The 19,923-nt window shown below is 38.9% G+C and overlaps 1 protein-coding gene across 3 annotated transcripts in view; it reads left to right on the forward strand.

Moving 5' to 3' along the window:
* The window catches only part of SLC30A6 (solute carrier family 30 member 6), a 41,923-nt gene that overhangs the window by 9,908 nt on the left and 12,092 nt on the right, over positions 1 to 19,923 (forward strand). Inside the window, exons 2-6 of one of the 3 annotated variants that reach the window (XM_084622908.1) lie at positions 3,251 to 3,337; positions 5,036 to 5,120; positions 6,156 to 6,198; positions 13,417 to 13,482; positions 16,752 to 16,832. In XM_084622908.1, coding sequence (XP_084479034.1) covers positions 3,251 to 3,337; positions 5,036 to 5,120; positions 6,156 to 6,198; positions 13,417 to 13,482; positions 16,752 to 16,832 — 362 coding nt within the window. Of the gene's footprint in view, positions 1 to 3,250; positions 3,338 to 5,035; positions 5,121 to 6,155; positions 6,199 to 13,055; positions 13,079 to 13,416; positions 13,483 to 16,751; positions 16,833 to 19,923 lie in introns of those variants that run through there. The other 2 variants (XM_084622909.1, XM_084622910.1) reach the window with 2 other exon arrangements.

Consider the following 19,923-nt stretch of genomic DNA (forward strand, 5'->3'; position numbering starts at 1 on the left):
ATAGCTGAACATCAGCTGAAGATGATTCTTGTGTAAAAGAAAGGGCTATAAGGCGAGAGGGCAGAAGCCACAAATCATCTCTCCCTTGCGCTCTGCTCCTGGCATCATCATCACCTGAAGGACAAAGGAAGCACTAGTGGAGTAGGGGAGATCCTGACTGAAAGAGGTTCAGTCATTAAGACTGCAGGAACATGTGGTGAGAGAGACCTTTGCTTGGTATTCACTTAGCTTGTTAAGTTAGTTGCATTTTACCTTTAATTTCCTTTTAAACAATTCTGACTTGTATGCCTCATTGCTTGTAATCTCTTAAAATCTATCTTTCTGTAGTTTATAAATTTGTTTTGTTTTATCTAAACCAGTGTGTTTGGATTGAAGTGTTTGGGAAACTCCATTTGGGATAACAAGATTTGTGCAAATCATTTTGTATTAATGAAATTACAGACTTTATACAAGTTTGTATTGTCTAGGAGGGTTCTGGATAGTATAAGACGCACATTTCTGGGGGGAAATCTGGGACTGAGAGTTTGCTGGTGTTGCCCTACAGTGTAATTCATGAGTGACTGGCTGTAGCACTCATACAGTATCGCTGGGAGTGATTTACATGCTGGAGGTTGAGAGAGCAAACCAGGAGTGGTTGCTTTCACAGTGAAGCAGCGTAAAAGGCATCCCAGCTTGAAGAATTGAGGGGACATAGTTGTCCATCAGTCTAGATTGTACCCTTTTCTTCAACCAAAAAAACTTCAAAAACAGACTCCAACGAGAAACTGCAGAACTGGAATTAATTTGCAAACTGGACACCATCAAATTAGGCCTGAATAAAGACTGGGAGTGGATGGGTTACTACAAAACTAATTTCCCCTTCTTGTCACCCATTACATTGGCCTCATGAGCACTACAGAAGTGATTTCCACTCCTTCTTGTCTATTGTTGAGAATAGCCAAATCCCCCCTTAATTGAATTGACTCGTTAGCACTGTCCCCGCACTTGGTAAGGCAACTCCTATCTTTTCATATGCTGTGTATTTATACCTCCCTACTGTATGTTCCACTCCATGCATCTGATGAAGTGGGTTTTAGCCCAGAAAAGCTTATGCCCAGATAAATTTGTTAGTCTCAAAGGTGCGACAAGGACTCCTTGTTTTTTCATTGTACCCTGGGTAATGTCACATCCACTATGCAGATTCTTATATATAGCACATCTGCAAAGTATTACGTAACAAGCAAGGAGATGCCAGGAGGCAATCAAGTTACATACATAGTGCCAACAATACAAGATTACTCCAGTAGCTCTCCATCTTAGCGCACACCATTCATCAGCAACCATGAATGGTTTCTGAAGAATTCTATCACCCCAATATTTCACCAGTGAGGAAATCCCATTACAGATTTGTAAAAGCGGTAAAGAGTCCTGTGGCACCTTATAGACTGACAGACTTCTTGTTTGTCATCAACACTAAATCTTGTGCCGCATGGAGTCATGCGCCTGGGATTCTAATACAGGACAGGATATCTTTTTCATACCGCGGGATCAGGGGCTCATGTATGCATTTCCACAGATTCCCCTGAAACCAAGGGCATTATGGCAAATCAGATGGGATGCAGCCACACTGATCATCCTGATTGTTCCTTTTTAGCAGACACCGTTCTAGTTAGCATCATCTCAGAATGTCTACTCAGCTTCGGATGGCACTTCCAGACAGTCTAGACATAACAGCATAGAACCAAGAAAAATACAGTCCAGGTGTAATAGCATAGAACCAAATACTTCATCCAGACCTGAGATTGCTGCATCTGACAGCCTGGATGTTGACTGGTTGCGTGGTATGACTGTTCACTGTTACTTCAAAACATTTGACTACAGGGCAGAAAGCTCTTCACGAGGAAAACCTATTCTTCTAAATGGAAAAGATTTTCAGTTTGGGCAGCCTATCATATCCGTGGTCCATTGAAGGCCCCTATACCTAAAATTATTGATTACACTTAGGCGTGGCAGAATTTTTCTTTTTTTTATAATGTCAGTGGATAATATCAAGGTTTGTTTTTTAACAATTGTAAATTTTCATTCGTGCAAAACTATGGGTTTTAAGCACTTTTCTATTTTTATCAGTTGAAATTTTCAGTTGTAGGAAATTTGGAGTGGAGGTTAAGACAATGAGGGAGGGCTTAGCTAGCAAGTTGAGAGAATATTTTCTTAATTTGGATTAGTTCATTCAGAGTTGAGAAATTGATTAGGAATTGAAAAAGTAAGAGAGCTTTTTTCCCCCTCTTTCTCTTCCAGTCTATGAATTAAAAACCAGTTGGGAAGGGATGAGATCTGCTAATTCTAATAACTTGAAGGGCCAGATTTTCAATGCAAGATAGGCACCTAACCTGTTTAGGGACTTCTGAAAATCCCGTTAGGCACCTAAAGACCTTTGGAAGTGTGGTCTGTGATGACCAGAAACAATCCATCAGTTTACTAATGACAGTTAATTCCTTTGTTTAATAAATCAGTTTTAAATGGAAAACATACTTAAACTCTTTTTTCTTATAGTTTTAACTAAAAGCAATTATAAATGCTGTTTTTGTATAGTTTAAAATGAATCTGAATTCTAATTTCCATTCAAATGCAGCTTGACACAAATCCAGAATAAAACATTTTCTAGTAAATAAGATTTGAGTTAGTCACCATTTTCTAGCAAAATAAAAATGTAAAATTTAAGAATCTGAATAAATGTATGTGAAGCTATATAATTTCTTAAATATATAGTGTATCTTCCATGTTAGCAAAAAGATCCAAATTTAGTATATAGATATTTGGTTGCATATAAATATGTTTTAATGGTTTAGAAAAATAACTAAACCACAAATGCAAACAAGAATAAAATCAGTGATTTAAACCAAGATTTCCTTTGTGCTGATTTAAGTCATGTTTAAAACCACGTATATAAATTACGTTTTATTTAAATCAACCCATTGTGCTGAGCAAGGTAGAAAAGATTATAAGGAAAAAATTGGGGAAGGGTTAAGAGCTCAATGATTTTACTGCTTGCTCCTTCGACGATTGTGGCATCTCCCTAACCTTACTCATTATTACCATGATGTAGCTTCTTTGTGATGAGGAATATGAAGACAGTCAACATTTACCAATAAGCAATGTATATTCAGTTGATTACAAAGGAGCGACGGTAGTTCCTAGGAATAAAAATAAGAAGGGAACATAAAAATGGTTTGAACAAGAAGAAAACTAATCTTTTTTTTTTTTTTTAAAGGGGACAATACATCTATTCCGCAAATCACAAAGAACAATAGCTAGCAAGTTAACACAGGAATTTAGGTTGGTAGCAGCTGATCGAAGGGTAAGTGAATTTGTAAAAAATGGATTACAAATGTAATTTAATTGTGATTGTGCCTAAATGATTAGTATATTGTTAACTTTCCAGATAAATCTTTTACCCTTTCCTAGCTATGGTTTCAAAAGAGGTTAAGTAGACATTTTAATTTATACTTTAAGTTAAAAATTCATATGGGTTTATGGCCTTGTACTTAAGTGTGTGTTGAAGTAATCACAGAACTTGAAAAATGGCCGAAAATATATCTGAAGAATGGTAGGAGAACAATTTAAGAATTAGTGAAGTACATATTGTTTTATAGATGGCCTAAATAGTAGTAATCTGCTTCACTCCACTTTAGCTGCACCTGCATTATTTTCACTGAGTTTATTGTAAATTTTAATTACTTCCTAATTTATGTGGTGTCCCTTGCCATTGATTTTGAGTGCCTCACATTTAATTTTAAATCAAATATGTGATGATCATAAAGCCTTACGGGAAAGGTAAAACATACTTGGCAGTTAAAGCTCTATCCAACTCCCATTTCTTTAGGGTAGAACTGAACTAGGAGCTCTGTCCTGAAATAACAAAAAAGGGCAATAAGGATTGTTCTGCACATGGTATCTCGATAAGATTCAAACCCATCAAGAGGGAATTTTAAAGTAGCTTTGCAAAACTGTCATAAAAATTTACCACCATAGTCACAAAATCTGTATACCTACTGTTTACTTTGATGAATGATTATAATGAAAAATCATGCAATATTTGATTTGCCATGAAACAGAATTAAACACTCTTGGTGAGTGAAATTTTGAAAGGCTGCTTTGAATTGTTTAATTAAAATAGGCGCTAAATCCTGAATTCCTTCCTCAGACAAAATTTCCAGTGTAGTGGGGGGAAGGAGTTTTGCCTCTGTGAAGAGTGCTGGATTCGACCCCTACTGCTTTTTTTTTTTTTAAAAAAAAGCTTAAAGTTTAGGGTCCATTCTCCCTCTCTCTCTCTATCCCATTAACGTTCAGTGAGAATGGTTTTCCCCCGCCCCACTGCTATCCATACCAGCAGTACTCCGTTTACAAGTAAAAATACTCTTACTGACTGCCAGAACTGCAAACTCAGCCTGGGATCTGAGAGTCAAGCTGGGTTGTTTCTTATGCATCATCACTAGGAGTAAATGTTCTGCAGGCTAAATTAGGTCCATATTTGCACCTGTGCAGCCCTGCTGTCTTCAGTTTCAGCCCCAAGTGACACTGGTGCAGCCCATTGGCTACAAAGGAGATGCACAAGTGAAAAGGAACTTCTGAGACAATGTACATGAAGGAATAGCTTCCAGCTCTCTCTTCGCTCTGTTGTTTCTCCACAGTTGATAGGAGTAAAACTATAATATATTTGTATCACTAAGTCATCCGGTGTATACTTTACACTGATCTGCAAGTAAAAAGGTGGCATTTTTACATAGTTAATTATCAGAGTAGAATTGTATTTTGAGGCTAATGTTCCATGATGCATGTACCATGATGCCGTTGAAAGTGAGTTGTCAGGTTGCCCATAAAGTTAGCAGAGGGAGGTGAGGGCATTTAATAGTTTATTTCAAAATAAACCTTTTTTGGGGAAAAACACTACATGTGTAATGAAGTATTGCAGACTTTTAAAATCAAGCCAGGCATATTTTATCATATTTTGTCTTTTAAGCCAAAGGGTTACTCATGTAATTACTCTTATTAACAGTCCTGGAAGATCTTGCTGTTTGGTGCAATTAATTTAATATGCACCGGTTTCCTGCTTATGTGGTGCAGCTCTACTAACAGTATAGGTATGTTCTGTTCTTGCATCTAAATAATTGTTGTCTGTTGTTGATTTTTAATTTATAGCAGTGCCAGCATAATAAACAAGCAGGGCCCTGAGTATAATGGAATTAGACGGCTGTGCAACTGACATCATAATTTATCCATTTTAAAGCTACTGCATAGTCAGTTTAGGAGAACTCCTTTTCTGCAAGGCTTAGGAACTGCACGTGGCCAGTGAATTCTTGAAGGTACTCACTGTTCCCACAAGTGCTTCTGAGGCTGCTTTCCCTGCCAGTCCTTCTCTCAGAGCTTCCTTCATGCAGAGTTTAGAATCTTAGCACTAGTCCTTCAAACCTTTTCTCAAGTCAGTAGTCCGATTGACTTCAGTGGAGACCTTCCCCTCCAATTGTGAGGTAGTGGCAGTGGCTTCTCCTAAATCCATGACTATTCTGCCCTGTATTCCCCAGCCTGTGCTGCAATGTGTGTCCTGGTTTTGCATACAATACCCAAGATGTTCCCATGTGTGCCTATATTTTCACTATGTGGTGCAGTTTTAATCTTATTTCAGTCTGAAAAAATTATTATCAAAACATTGCTCTAGTTCCTATCTTAGCTGAACCAGTTCACCCATCCCTTTATTGTAATACATACACAGGCACTGTTATGGTTGGGATGGAAACCTTAACTGAGAATTTCCTGACTTTTCCATGTCTAAATTCCCAATCTTAACTTTCATGATTGGATGCGCATTAGTGACTAAATACTTCAATATTTTACATGGTTTCACAGAGCTAGTGTTGTGTTAATCAACTTGTTATTAAATGAAATATTGGAGTAGTTAGTACAGACAGAAAAATACAAAAATGGTTTTAAGATGTACATTTTCATACTCTGAAATAAGTTATATTTTCAGCAAAGAGAATTTGTGAAGATAGAAAATGGTAGGCAGCTGTCTCAGAGACATTGAGGGACACACAATTTTTGAAGGCAAAATCACATATAGCGTTCTTCGTTGCTAATAATGTAAAGTGTGTTAAGTGTTTAAAATTTTGTTTTCACAGCTTTAACTGCCTATTCTTACCTGACAATCTTTAATCTTTTCAGGTACGTTTTTTTAAATCTGATCCTACAATTTATCAATGCTTGTAAGAATATTCTTTTTACTAAATTTGAAATAGGGTAAAAGTAGGATGAATAAATATTATGTACCAACTACAGAGTTATTCATGACTTTTCATAAATACAGGCAAGAACTGAGTAGTTGGTTTAACAATGTCTTAGATTGTGTATATAAGATTGTGTGTTAAATAGTACACAAACTTAGAAGAAAACAGTGACTAATATCACAGCTCTGATAAGAACAATTTAAAAAGGTCAACTATATTTAGATTTCTGTACACAGCTGCCTGACATTGTTATAACAAAGTAAATTGAAAACAAAATCCACACTGTGTGCCAAACTAGTATCCCTTTAATTGATTGACTCAGAAAATTTTACCACCACCAGTTCCACAAGTATCATTTGTAAAATGTATTTGTTTTAGCTTTAGGGTGTGGGAAGTGATTTTTAGTTTTACTTCTGTTTTAAGGGCCAGATCCTACAAACACATTGACATCAACAAGACTGCTAGTGTTTGTAAAATTAAGCATGTGTAAGCATTGTAGTCTCTTTGACTGTATTTACTGATTTCTGACCTCTATTCTTGAAGAATGGGTGGTAAATCTGTAGTTCATTTTCTCACTGGGTATAGTATATACCAATTCAGTTCATTAAAAGAAAAACTGAATCATTCTTAAAGAATATGTTGAAATATTGGTGATGACCTAAGATTACTAAAAATTGAAGTCTGCTGGAAAATGTCTGACAGACTGACAATATCTTATATTGTCCTGAACGAACTTTATGGAAATAAGATAAACTTTATTGAATTAGGAATAATGCTTTTGGGGTACATTGTATTAAAACTACAATTGTGTATGTGTTGGTGTGGCATTGTATTACTCCTGGGGGAATTCTGTGCCAAAAATTAAAAAAATACTGTGCACAATATTTTAAAATTCTGCATATTTTATTGGTCAAAATAACCCAATATAATCATGCCAGTTTCAATTATTTTGGTAATTTATTTCAAAATACCTGTCAGCAAGTATGTCTAGAACAGTATAGACAACAAAAAAGATTCTCCCAGGAGTAGAGAGTTAAAGAAACCCTTACAACAACCCAGTTCCTGTTCCTCTGTTATGCTTTTGTCGGAAGCTTCCATTTGGGTGTGTCACACATGCCAGCTGGGCATACCTTGGGGGGGGAACTCTGTCCCACATCTTTTAGTCAATTCTTGTTTATTTGCTTCTTAGGGTTACTATATTTCAAGTTCCCAAATAGAGGACACTGCCGGGAGGAGGGGGAGTTAGGAGTGGGGTACAGTTTGGGGGTGTCAGAGGGGTCTGTGTATAGTGCAAGGGAGTATTTCAGGGGGTGCTGGAGGAGGGGATTTGCATGGTCGTGTCTCTCTCTTCTCCCCCCTGCCCAGATACCTGCATCTCCTCCCCCAGAGCGCAGCTGCAGGCTACATTCTGTGCAGCTTCATTCCTGTCCCACCAGGCAGAGACTATCCATACCTGCTGATAGGGATGGGGAGCATAATTTAAAGTTTTGTCCGTCCTTGGAACAGCTCGAATCACACACGAACCGCCTTTCTCCCTCAGTCTACCATCCTGGAAAGCATGTAGTACCTTCTTTAGTAGGACAGGGGAATGCTAATGTACTTCCTTCTTTATCAACCCCCTGGAGAGAGATACATATACTAAGGCAAATTGGATTCTCCACAGACCAACATACAAAGAAAGGCTTTGTGGATAAATAGTCTGGTTTTAAATTGGCTCATGGTCTTCTTCCTAATCCAGCAAACAGACAGGACCCATGTTCCACAGAGGGCCCTGGTCTTTAGGGTAGAGTTGGGGCACTGGGTGCGGATTCTGAGCTGACACAGTGATGAAGTGAGCTGTAGCGCATGAAAGCTTATGCTCAAATAAATTTGTTAGTCTCTAAGGTGCCACAAGTACTCCTTTTCTTTTTGCGAATACAGACTAATACGGCTGCTACTCTGAAACCAGTGATGAACTGGTAATCATAAGGATTCTCCTAGGGTGGGGTTTGAAGGATTTACCTTGCCAGAATTCTGGTAAACTTATTAGTAGGTTCTTTTATTGTTTTTAATGTTTTTCTCTGTGATGCTTTTTACTTTAAGAATAAAATAAGCTTTCATAGATAGAACTGTGTGATACTTACAACTTTAGCAATTATACCTGCTAAACTTCTCTGAAGAGAAAGCAAGCAGGTATCCTTGGGCAATCTTTCTGCTCTGGGAATAACACATTGAATAACTGTGCAGCCTGGAAATACCCTGGTCAGAAGGTTTCAGAGTAGCAGCCATGTTAGTCTGTATTCACAAAAGGAAAAGGAGTACTTGTGGCACCTTAGAGACTAACCAATTTATTTGAGCATAAGCTTTCGTGAGCTACATGTTACATCTGATAAAGTGAGCTGTAGCTCACGAAAGCTTATGCTCAAATAAATTGGTTAGTCTCTAAGGTGCCACAAGAACTGCTTTCTGGTCAGAAGGGAGAGAGATGCTGGCCTACACCCAAGGGAGGTGATGGCCAGGGGAGCTGGAACCCTGTGGGTAGATGCCCTTGCTGGAACACTGCAGTAGAAAATACAGATGCAGTTACCCTGAACTGCGAGAGTTTCATTTGAGGAATTGGGAATTAGTAGTACATAAATCACCCAGAATCTTGGTGAAGTGAGCAAGACTATTAACTTAGGTAGAATAATTCAGTTGTACTTTTCTTATAATCTGAGGTAAATAGAAAAAAGAGCTTTTGTGTACAGTTTTCTTATGAAACTGGTTTTGTTTTTTATTTAGCTTTTTGTGAAGTAGCATAATTACAAGTTTAATGTAGATACTGTTTTGTATCAGATAGCATACAGTATTGAAATTTTTACTATAATTATATTTTTTCCACTTTCGAACAGACAGAAAACCACAAACCTTTTGCTAATATGAAGAAAACATTTGAACAAATGTTCATGACATTTGTTGGTGCAGCCATCTAAAATGTGCAGCTTGTTGGAAGAAATAAGAAGCTGATCCAATGAGTATTATGTAATTGGCAAGTTAAAGTTTCATATATGGAACACACAACATCTACAAGAAAACTTGTGGGTTAGCCATTTTAGGTTTTAGCAAGGGAAATAATGTGGCTTAATCAGTAGGGGGTGCATGCATATCCTGGATGTTACCTGATTGCTAGCAAAACATTTATAAATCACAACAACATGCATGCAAGAATGGCAGTTGAAAGGCAAAATGTCTTGGTCAAGACTTTATATTAAAATAAGTTCTAGTCTCTGACCAAGTTATTGTGATAACACTTGAATATCTAAATCTGTCAGTTACTTCTCATAAAATTACTGTACTAACTCAGTTGAAATTTCTTGTTTTTTGGATCAGCTCAGAAGACATTTATTTCACCGAATGGAAAGCTTTTTAAGGAAAAGCTGTTGGGGCCACTTTTGAGTTATCTGAATGTTAATTTTAAGAAAAATCCCCTTTTAGTTATTACTAAACACAGCTTTATTTTGAGACTTCAAACTCTGTGTGTACTATACACATCCGGAATGAAACTGCTGATCTGTAAGAAAACTAACTTTGGAAATATTATTGATTGTAAATTGTGTGCCAAGTGTGCACAGAACATTATTTCCTAAATTTTGGGAATATACCAAAGTGGAATGCCCTGAATATTGGTATATCAGAGATGATTGGTATATCAGAGATGAAGACTTTTCTAACTATCTCTCAGCAAATTCTTTACATGGGTTTGATCTCTTGCTCAGTGTGAGCAATGCTCAATATTTTTGCTGCAAAAATAACTCCCTCACTCTTTCAATTTGTGAGCTGCATGATGGCTTATAACAAATTAAAATTTTACTTCTGAAGTAAATTCAGGTGCTCTGGATATGGGCAGTGTTACAAGGAATGAAAACAGGCTGAAATTCTGTGAGCAAAGAGTAATGCTAAACATCAATATATTACATTGTGTAGATGTGTCTGTCTGTTATGTGATAGGTTCTTTGTCCAGTCTTTAACTTTTTCAGTAATGATCTGGAAGAAGGGGTACAAAGTGTGCTGTGTAAATTCACAGATGGTACTAATTTGAGGTGTGTTGCAAGTAGCATTACAAACAAAAATAATTAAAAGGCATCTGCAGAGGAGAAATGTGGCAGAAAAGAGCATTCATCTTGGAAAAATTCAAGTTTAATGTGTCAGAGAGAAAATAATCTGAATCACACTTACTCAGTAAGAGGTAGAAAAATACTGAGAGAGACCCAAGGATGGTAGTGGATAGCCTATTAGGTATGAGCTTTGCATGAGCAGTTACAGCCAAAAAAGCCAGTTTGATTTGGAGCTGTATACAGAGGCGTCACAGTATGGACAAGAAGGTAGTAATTCCTCTTGCATTGCTCTGAGACCCATGCCTAGCATGTTACATTCAGTTCTAGGTACTTCAGTAACAGGAAGATGTAAACAAATGGGAAGGAATTCAGGGAAAAACAATAAAACTTAATAACTGGAGGTTACTAGTTTAATATTTCTTCTTAAACAGTTTATTTTGCTAACTATAGTGGGGACATGATCACTGTCTACAAATACCTAAAAGGTGTAAACACTAGAGAGGCAGAAAAATTATTTGGGTTGGTTCAAGGAGTTAAAATTAATAGTAATGGAAAATTTAGGCCAGTACTGAGGAAGAACCTTCCCAGTGGTGAGATTTGTCTTTAAAATATTGTCATAACCATACAGCTAAGGGTAGCCTAGAATTCCTCCTTACCTGTAAGGGGTTAAGAAGCTCAAATAACCTGGTTGGTACCTGACCAAAAGGACCAATGGGGAAAGAAGATACTTTCAAATCTTGGGAGGGGGGAAAGGCTTTATTTTGTGAGTTCTCTTGGGAAGCAGAGAAGCATCAGGTCAGAAAACTCCTTCTCCTATAACCCATCCTAAAAGACTCTCATATTACAAAAATTGTAAGTAAAAGCCAGGCAAGGCATGTTAGATTATCTTTTGTTCTGCTTGTGAATTTTTCCTTTGCTGGAGGGAGGTTTATTCCTGTTTTTTGTAACTTTGAAACTAAGGCTAGAGGAAGTTCTGCTGTGTTTTTGAATCTGTTACCCTGTAAAGTTATTTTCCATCCTGATTTTACAGAGGTGATTTTTACCTTTTTTTTTAAATAAAATCCGTCTTTTAAGAACCTGACTAATTTCTCTATTGTCCTAAGATCCAGGGGTTTGGGACTGTGGTCACTTTGTAACTAATTGGTTAGGATAGTATTCGCAAGCCTCCCCAGGAAAGGGGGTGTAAAGGCTTGGGGGGATATTTTGGGGGAATAGGAACTCCAAGTGGTCCTTTCCCTGATTCTTTGTTAAATCACTTGGTGGTGGCAGCATACCCTCCAAGGGCAAAGCCTTTGTGCCTTAGGGAAGTTTTAACCTAAGCTGGTAGAAATAAGCTTAGGGGGTCTTTCATGCGGGTCCCTACATCTGTACCCTAGAGTTCAGAGTGAGGAGGGAACCTTGACAATAGTCTTCAAAGGAAAGTGGTGGAAACCATTACATGTATTCTTTTAACATGGTGCTTTAGACAGTGATCAGTAAGACTATAAGATTAGCAAGGGAATGGAGGTAGTAATACGTCATGCATTATGTTAAAAAGTAAATCTTTACTGTGATACAGTACAAGTACCTCACTGCAGAAGGAAATACTGTGATAAAACCAATACTTTGGAACAATATTTGATTTCTTTTTTTAATGGTGTCTCCTGGTCGTTCCTATATTGTAACAGAGGATTGAGTCATAACTAAAACACAAATCAAAAAACTCAGAACACTGGAGAAGTTTGGATCCAGATCTGAAATTTACAACTTGGATCCACCACTAACGTGTGATAGAATATGTGAACAAATGGACATCTGTATAATAGTATAATCCGTAGAATTTTTTCATTAATAAATTTAATCCAAATAACGAGTGTGTGAACATTTCTAAAATATATGAAGAGCAAAGCAGTATGGTTTTTATATAATGTGGCTCTCATATGTAGACTGATTTCTGAAGTGTCTGCAATATTAGTATCTGAATCCTAGAATAGCTTACTTGTCTTAGTCTCAGTAAAAGGATTGGCTTCTTCAGGATTCTGGAGCAGGTTAGACTTTGCCTCCTCACTATTTTATAGAATGACAATAGTGCACTAACTTTCCTCATTCAAAATTAAACTTTTCTTCAAGTTAGTGTACTGTTGATCTAACGTCCAGTTGTCAAACTATGCACTTCTGGATATTGAACACCTTTACAGACTTTTTAGCAGTGAGCCATTGGGTGCCATGAGAGTCATTGGACATGGTTGGCTCCAGTAAATCAAACTGAAATGGATTGTTTTTCCATTAGTAGCAGTAACTACTGTCCATCATACAGTTGGTCTTAGACTCAAGAGAATCGGGAATACCAATGCTTGAGTCCTGAGGAAGACAGGCCATTGAGGTTATGCCACCATCTTTGGCCTTACAGGCTAAAATGATTTCCATTTAACAAACTAAAGTGTTAAGATTTTTTAACTTCACCCTATTTAAAAGCATGCAACTTTATTAAAAAGGAATATAAGTAAAACAAATGGATTAAAGGGGGAACGTTCTCAGTGCAGTAAAAGAACAATGGAAAACCTTTGCTTATCAACTCTTATTTGCATGTTTCTCTGTTGCCCTCTAGTTCCCCTTCAAAAGAATTTTGAGGGCACAAAGAGACTAAACTTTAGCTTCTTTTTCTTATAGGAACTTCAGTGGAAAAATATATTGCATTTGGAGTTGTGATAACCTTATTGTAGTCTGAATGATGCTGGGTTTTGGGGAAAGTTGATGGTGCCCCTTGTAAGTACAGTACATCCTTTGATCTTTTATGTCGTGAGGTTCCCTCTGATATAAGGGATTGTATTGGCTACAGCTCCACTATAACTCGTTAGCTTTCCTCATAAAACATACATCAGCGGCTTGGTCCACAGTCCAAATGTAGACAGAACTTTCACTAAATTCTAGGAAATCCTTGCTAGCCTAGAGATTGCCGGACTGGGTTCAAAGTGTAACTGAAGTCTTACAGAAACGTTCAAATTAAGGATGTATTCTGAAAGTTAAGCTACATTTAATCTATAAAATATTTAATTTGTAATAGTTGATTATCCTCATATCAGTCTCCTCCTTTTTTATTTTAGTTTGATAACATGCCTAATAAGCTACTGGGTAATGATGAAGAAGCCCAGCCCAGCCTATTCTTTTGGGTAAGCACTAATAATTAAGGCCCTACTTAACTTGTGATCTTGCAGAAATTGCAGATTCTGCAATGTTAGGTTTCTATCGCAGTTTGGCAGCAGGAGCCCTGCCGTGTGCGGGGCTGACAGTGGGATCCCCAACTGCCCGAGAGCTGAGAACAGGAGCTCAAGCCCATGCTCTCACCCCAGGCCTCTGCTCTGACCGCTGAGCAGCTGCTGATAGCAGAAGATTGTGGAAAAGTAATAATGGACTTTATTTTTAGTAATAAAGTCCATTATTACGTTTCTGAGTAACAGCCGTGTTAGTCTGTATTCGCAAAAAGAAAAGGAATACTTGTGGCACCTTAGAGACTAACCAATTTATTAGAGCATAAGCTTTCGTGAGCTACAGCTCACTTCATCAGATGCATATCGTGGAAACTGCAGCAGACTTTATATATATACAGGGAATATGAACCAATACCTCCTCCCACCCCGCTGTCCTGCTGGTAATAGCTTATCTAAAGTGATCATCAGGTGGGCCATTTCCAGCACAAATCCAGGTTTTCTCACCCTCCCTCCCCCCACACAAATTCACTCTCCTGCTGGTGATAGCCCATCCAAAGTGACAACTCTTTACACAATGTGCATGACAATCAAGTTGGGCTATTTCCTGCACAAATCCAGGTTTTCTCACATCCCCCCCACCCCCATACACACACAGACTCACTCTCCTGCTGGTAATAGCTCATCCAAACTGACCACTCTTCAAGTTAAAACCCAAGTTAAACCAGAACATCTGGGGGGGGGGGGGGAGTAGGAAAAAACAAGAGGAAACAGGCTACCTTGCATAATGACTTAGCCACTCCAAGTCTCTATTTAAGCCTAAATTAATAGTATCCAATTTGCAAATGAATTCCAATTCAACAGTTTCTCGCTGGAGTCTGGATTTGAAGTTTTTTTGTTTTAAGATAGCGACCTTCATGTCTGTGATTGCGTGACCAGAGAGATTGTTTATTAGCACTGTAGTGTCCAGGAAGTGGATCTCTTGTGTGGACTGGACCAGGCTGAGGTTGGTGGTGGGATGGAAATTGTTGAAATCATGGTGGAATTCCTCAAGGGCTTCTTTTCCATGGGTCCATCCCACCACCAACCTCAGCCTGTGGATCCACACAAGAGATCCACTTCCTGGACACTACAGTGCTAATAAACAATGGTCACATAAACACCACCCTATACCGGAAACCTACTGACCGCTATTCCTACCTGCATGCCTCCAGCTTTCACCCTGACCACACCACACGATCCATCGTCTACAGCCAAGCTCTGCGATACAACCGCATTTGCTCCAACCCCTCAGACAGAGACAAACACCTACAAGATCTCTGTCAAGCTTTCTTACAACTACAATACCCACCTGCAGAAGTAAAGAAACAGATTGATAGAGCCAGAAGAGTTCCCAGAAGTTACCTACTAAAGGACAGGCCTAACAAAGAAAATAACAGAACGCCACTAGCCGTCACCTTCAGCCCCCAACTAAAACCCCTCCAACGCATTATTAAGATCTGCAACCTATCCTAAAGGATGACCCAACACTCTCACAAATCTTGGGAGACAGGCCAGTCCTTGCCTACAGACAGCCCCGCAACCTGAAGCAAATACTCACCAACAACCACATACCACACAACAGAACCACTAACCCAGGAACTTATCCTTGTAACAAAGCCCGTTGCCAATTGTGCCCACATATCTATTCAGGGGACACCATCACAGGGCCTAATAACATCAGCCACACTATCAGAGGCTCGTTCACCTGCACATCCACCAATGTGATATATGCCATCATGTGCCAGCAATGCCCCTCTGCCATGTACATTGGTCAAACTGGACAGTTTCTACGTAAAAGAATAAATGGACACAAATCAGATGTCAAGAATTATAACATTCATAAACCAGTCGGAGAACACTTCAATCTCTCTGGTCACGCAATCACAGACATGAAGGTCGCTATCTTAAAACAAAAAAACTTCAAATCCAGACTCCAGCGAGAAACTGCTGAATTGGAATTCATTTGCAAATTGGATACTATTAATTTAGGCTTAAATAGAGACTTGGAGTGGCTAAGTCATTATGCAAGGTAGCCTGTTTCCTCTTGTTTTTTCCTACTCCCCCCCCCCCCCAGATGTTCTGGTTTAACTTGGGTTTTAACTTGAAGAGTGGTCAGTTTGGATGAGCTATTACCAGCAGGAGAGTGAGTTTGTGTGTGTATGGGGGTGGGGGGGATGTGAGAAAACCTGGATTTGTGCAGGAAATAGCCCAACTTGATTGTCATGCACATTGTGTAAAGAGTTGTCACTTTGGATGGGCTATCACCAGCAGGAGAGTGAATTTGTGTGGGGGGAGGGAGGGTGAGAAAACCTGGATTTGTGCTGGAAATGGCCCACCTGATGATCACTTTAGATAAGCTATTACCAGCAGGACAGTGGGGTGGGAGGAGATATTGGTTCATATTCTCTGTATATATATAAAGTCTGCTGCAGTTTCCACGATATGCATCTGATGAAGTGAGCTGTAGCTCACGAAAGCTTATGCTCTAATAAATTGGTTAGTCTCTAAGGTGCCACAAGTACTCCTTTTCTTATTACGTTTCTGCAATTTTCCATGGCTTGTCCACAATTCAGCTACAATTTTTTGATAATCCCACAATTCAAGTAGGGCCTTACTAATAATACAGTACTAATTATTTCATGTGCCATGAAAAATACATGCAAGTACATTAGCTGTGTATCTAAAAAGTTCCCATTTATAAAAATCTGTGTGTGTATGCATGCTAAAATGTCTTCATAATTAGTGAGAATTTTTGACTCCATTCCCATTAATTTATTGCACTGTATTTGTTCAATAATGTCTAGTTTGCCCATTGTTGTGGTACATAGGCACACTGAATGTCAAATAAACATCTATAGTATCTCATAAATCAAGGAGACACAGGTATTGAGAATCTAACGTAAAAAGTCCTAGGATGGGGATGGAGAGAGAGGTAAATTGCTTAATTCTATGGTGGGGATTATAGTGAGAATTTCCTGTGGACCTCTGATTAGTTAACTATCCATTTGATATGGATTGTTGGCCTAAAGAAACTTGAAAATAATTACTCCTCCCTAAAATTCTGATTCACTTCTATCTGCCCTACTGGAAAGAATTAGAGGTGGAAGGTTGTCTGCTTGCTCCCCACAGATCAAAATGAAAACCCTGTTAATAGGTTGTCCAGTGTTCTTAACTTATTTCTCAAATTTCAGGTTTGAAAGATTTGAAGTACTAGCAGTATTTGCGACCACAGTTCTGGCACAACTTGGAGCTCTTTTCATACTCAAAGAGAGGTAGGAATGTGTACTGTTTCTGTTGAGATTTACATCTGAAGTTCTAACATGAGAAGGTACTCCACTCCAGCTTGAGTAAAACTCAGACATTTTTAAAGTATTGTAAAAGAAGGATAGTCATTAGAAAAAGCTCCAGATTTCTTAAAGACAGAATCATTTGACAGCAACAGGTAATGTTATATTAGCTTATGTTGCCGATTTGTACTGATTACTATATACATGGACTACAGGAAAACTGTAAATGTGATTAAAGGAAAACTTAAATGGTCCTACTAATTGCATATTCCAGATACTCTGTTAAGGATTTAATAAGCAAGACAGTACGTCTTCTCATATAGTTTGATCACTGAGATAAATGAAGCAATGGTGAAAATACATAATTTTGTGCAATTATTTAACTTCAGTATTTTCAAGTGTTCATCTGTTAAATAGCACCATATTTATGATCTTAAAGCAATTTTATCATAGAAGTGGTAGTTTAATTTATGGGTTTGTCTATTTCTTATTTTTTTTATTTTAAGCTCCTATTTTATCAATCCATCCAAATTTTCTACATATTGATACTTGACCTACAAACAGTTAGTTCCAGGTACAAAATTTATTTTAGTCTATTTTTTGATTAATAAGTTAGTTGAGCACATCAGAGAGAAATAATAGTTTTAGTTTCAAGTGCTTAGCTTTAAAACTGTTTTTAGAAGCCATTAAAAATTATGATTTTTTTACATCTGTAAATCGCCTATAATGCCTGCACACCAACTGTGTTTTTTCTTTTAAATGCCTACAGCTGTATTAACAACCTAACAGTGCCACTGATCTTGTGAATCATTGGCACCGTGCCATGGATTGATCTTTGATAAAGAGGCAGTGTCATAGCCATGTAAGGTCTCCAGATGTAACACTGAATTTGCTTGCCTATGAGTTTACATGTTGAGAGTGTTTTCAGAACTGTTACATTCCTGTTGGCTTTAGTGGAATTGGTGGCAGCTGAGCACCTCTTTATATGGGGATGGTATTTCCAATTCAGGTTTAGTTTCTCTCCACTAAAACTTGTTTTAAACTATTGTCACCTTTTCACACATTCATTTGATGTTGAAGAGGGACCCTTTAATGGTCATAGAATCATAGAATATCAGGGTTGGAAGGGACCCCAGAAGGTCATCTAGTCCAACCCCCTGCTCAAAGCAGGACCAATTCCCAGTTAAATCATCCCAGCCAGGGCTTTGTCAAGCCTGACCTTAAAAACCTCTAAGGAAGGAGATTCTACCACCTCCCTAGGTAACGCATTCCAGTGTTTCACCACCCTCTTAGTGAAAAAGTTTTTCCTAATATCCAATCTAAACCTCCCCCACTGCAACTTGAGACCATTACTCCTCGTTCTGTCATCTGCTACCATTGAGAACAGTCTAGAGCCATCCTCTTTGGAACCCCCTTTCAGGTAGTTGAAAGCAGCTATCAAATCCCCCCTCATTCTTCTCTTCTGCAGGCTAAACAATCCCAGCTCCCTCAGCCTCTCCTCATAACTCATGTGTTCCAGTCCCCTAATCATTTTTGTTGCCCTTCGCTGGACTCTCTCCAATTTATCCACATCCTTCTTGAAGTGTGGGGCCCAAAACTGGACACAGTACTCCAGATGAGGCCTCACCAATGTCGAATAGAGGGGAACGATCACGTCCCTCGATCTGCTCGCTATGCCCCTACTTATACATCCCAAAATGCCATTGGCCTTCTTGGCAACAAGGGCACACTGCTGACTCATATCCAGCTTCTCGTCCACTGTCACCCCTAGGTCCTTTTCCGCAGAACTTCTGCCTAGCCATTCGGTCCCTAGTCTGTAGCTGTGCATTGGGTTCTTCCGTCCTAAGTGCAGGACCCTGCACTTATCCTTATTGAACCTCATCAGATTCCTTTTGGCCCAATCTTCCAATTGGTCTAGGTCCTTCTGTATCCTATCCCTCCCCTCCAGCGTATCTACCACTCCTCCCAGTTTAGTATCATCCGCAAATTTGCTGAGAGTGCAATCCACACCATCCTCCAGATCATTTATGAAGATATTGAATAAAACCGGCCCCAGGACCGACCCTTGGGGCACTCCACTTGATACCGGCTGCCAACTAGACATGGAGCCATTGATCACTACCCGTTGAGCCCGACAATTTAGCCAGCTTTCTACCCACCTTATAGTGCATTCATCCAGCCCATACTTCCTTAACTTGCTGACAAGAATACTATGGGAGACCGTGTCAAAAGCTTTGCTAAAGTCAAGAAACAATAAATCCACTGCTTTCCCTTCATCCACAGAACCAGTAATCTCATCATAAAAGGCGATTAGATTAGTCAGGCATGACCTTCCCTTGGTGAATCCATGCTGGCTGTTCCTGATCACTTTCCTCTCATGCAAGTGCTTCAGGATTGATTCTTTGAGGACCTGCTCCATGATTTTTCCAGGGACTGAGGTGAGGCTGACTGGCCTGTAGTTCCCAGGATCTTCCTTCTTCCCTTTTTTAAAGATTGGCACTACATTAGCCTTTTTCCAGTCATCCGGGACTTCCCCGGTTCGCCACGAGTTTTCAAAGATAATGGCCAGTGGCTCTGCAATCACAGCCGCCAATTCCTTCAGCACTCTCGGATGCAACTCGTCCGGCCCCATGGACTTGTGCACGTCCAGCTTTTCTAAATAGTCCCTAACCGCCTCTATCTCCACAGAGGGCTGGCCATCTCTTCCGCATTTTGTGATGCCCAGCGCAGCAGTCTGGGAGCTGACCTTGTTAGTGAAAACAGAGGCAAAAAAAGCATTGGGTCTTTTTGGCAGGATTAAATTTTTAGATTTTTAGACTACCCTTAGTAGCCGGATGCCCAGCATAACCTTGAGTTTCTCCTGTGATGGCAATTGTACCTCATCTGGGACAGTATGCTCTCTTGCCTTACTTGTATATTAGTGTTTTCTAATACTTATCCCAGATTTTCTCTGCTACAGTTGAAGATTAATTCTTTGTTACTACTCATTGACTGAGGAGAATGACTGATCTATGTCTTCATTATAACATCCTTTTTATTTAGAGGGTTACTCTGTCTTCCTTGTTTGTCATTCCTC

This window comes from Lepidochelys olivacea (genome assembly GCF_965140295.1).
Source record: "Lepidochelys olivacea isolate rLepOli2 genome assembly, chromosome: 3".
Taxonomy (NCBI): Eukaryota; Metazoa; Chordata; order Testudines; family Cheloniidae; genus Lepidochelys; species Lepidochelys olivacea.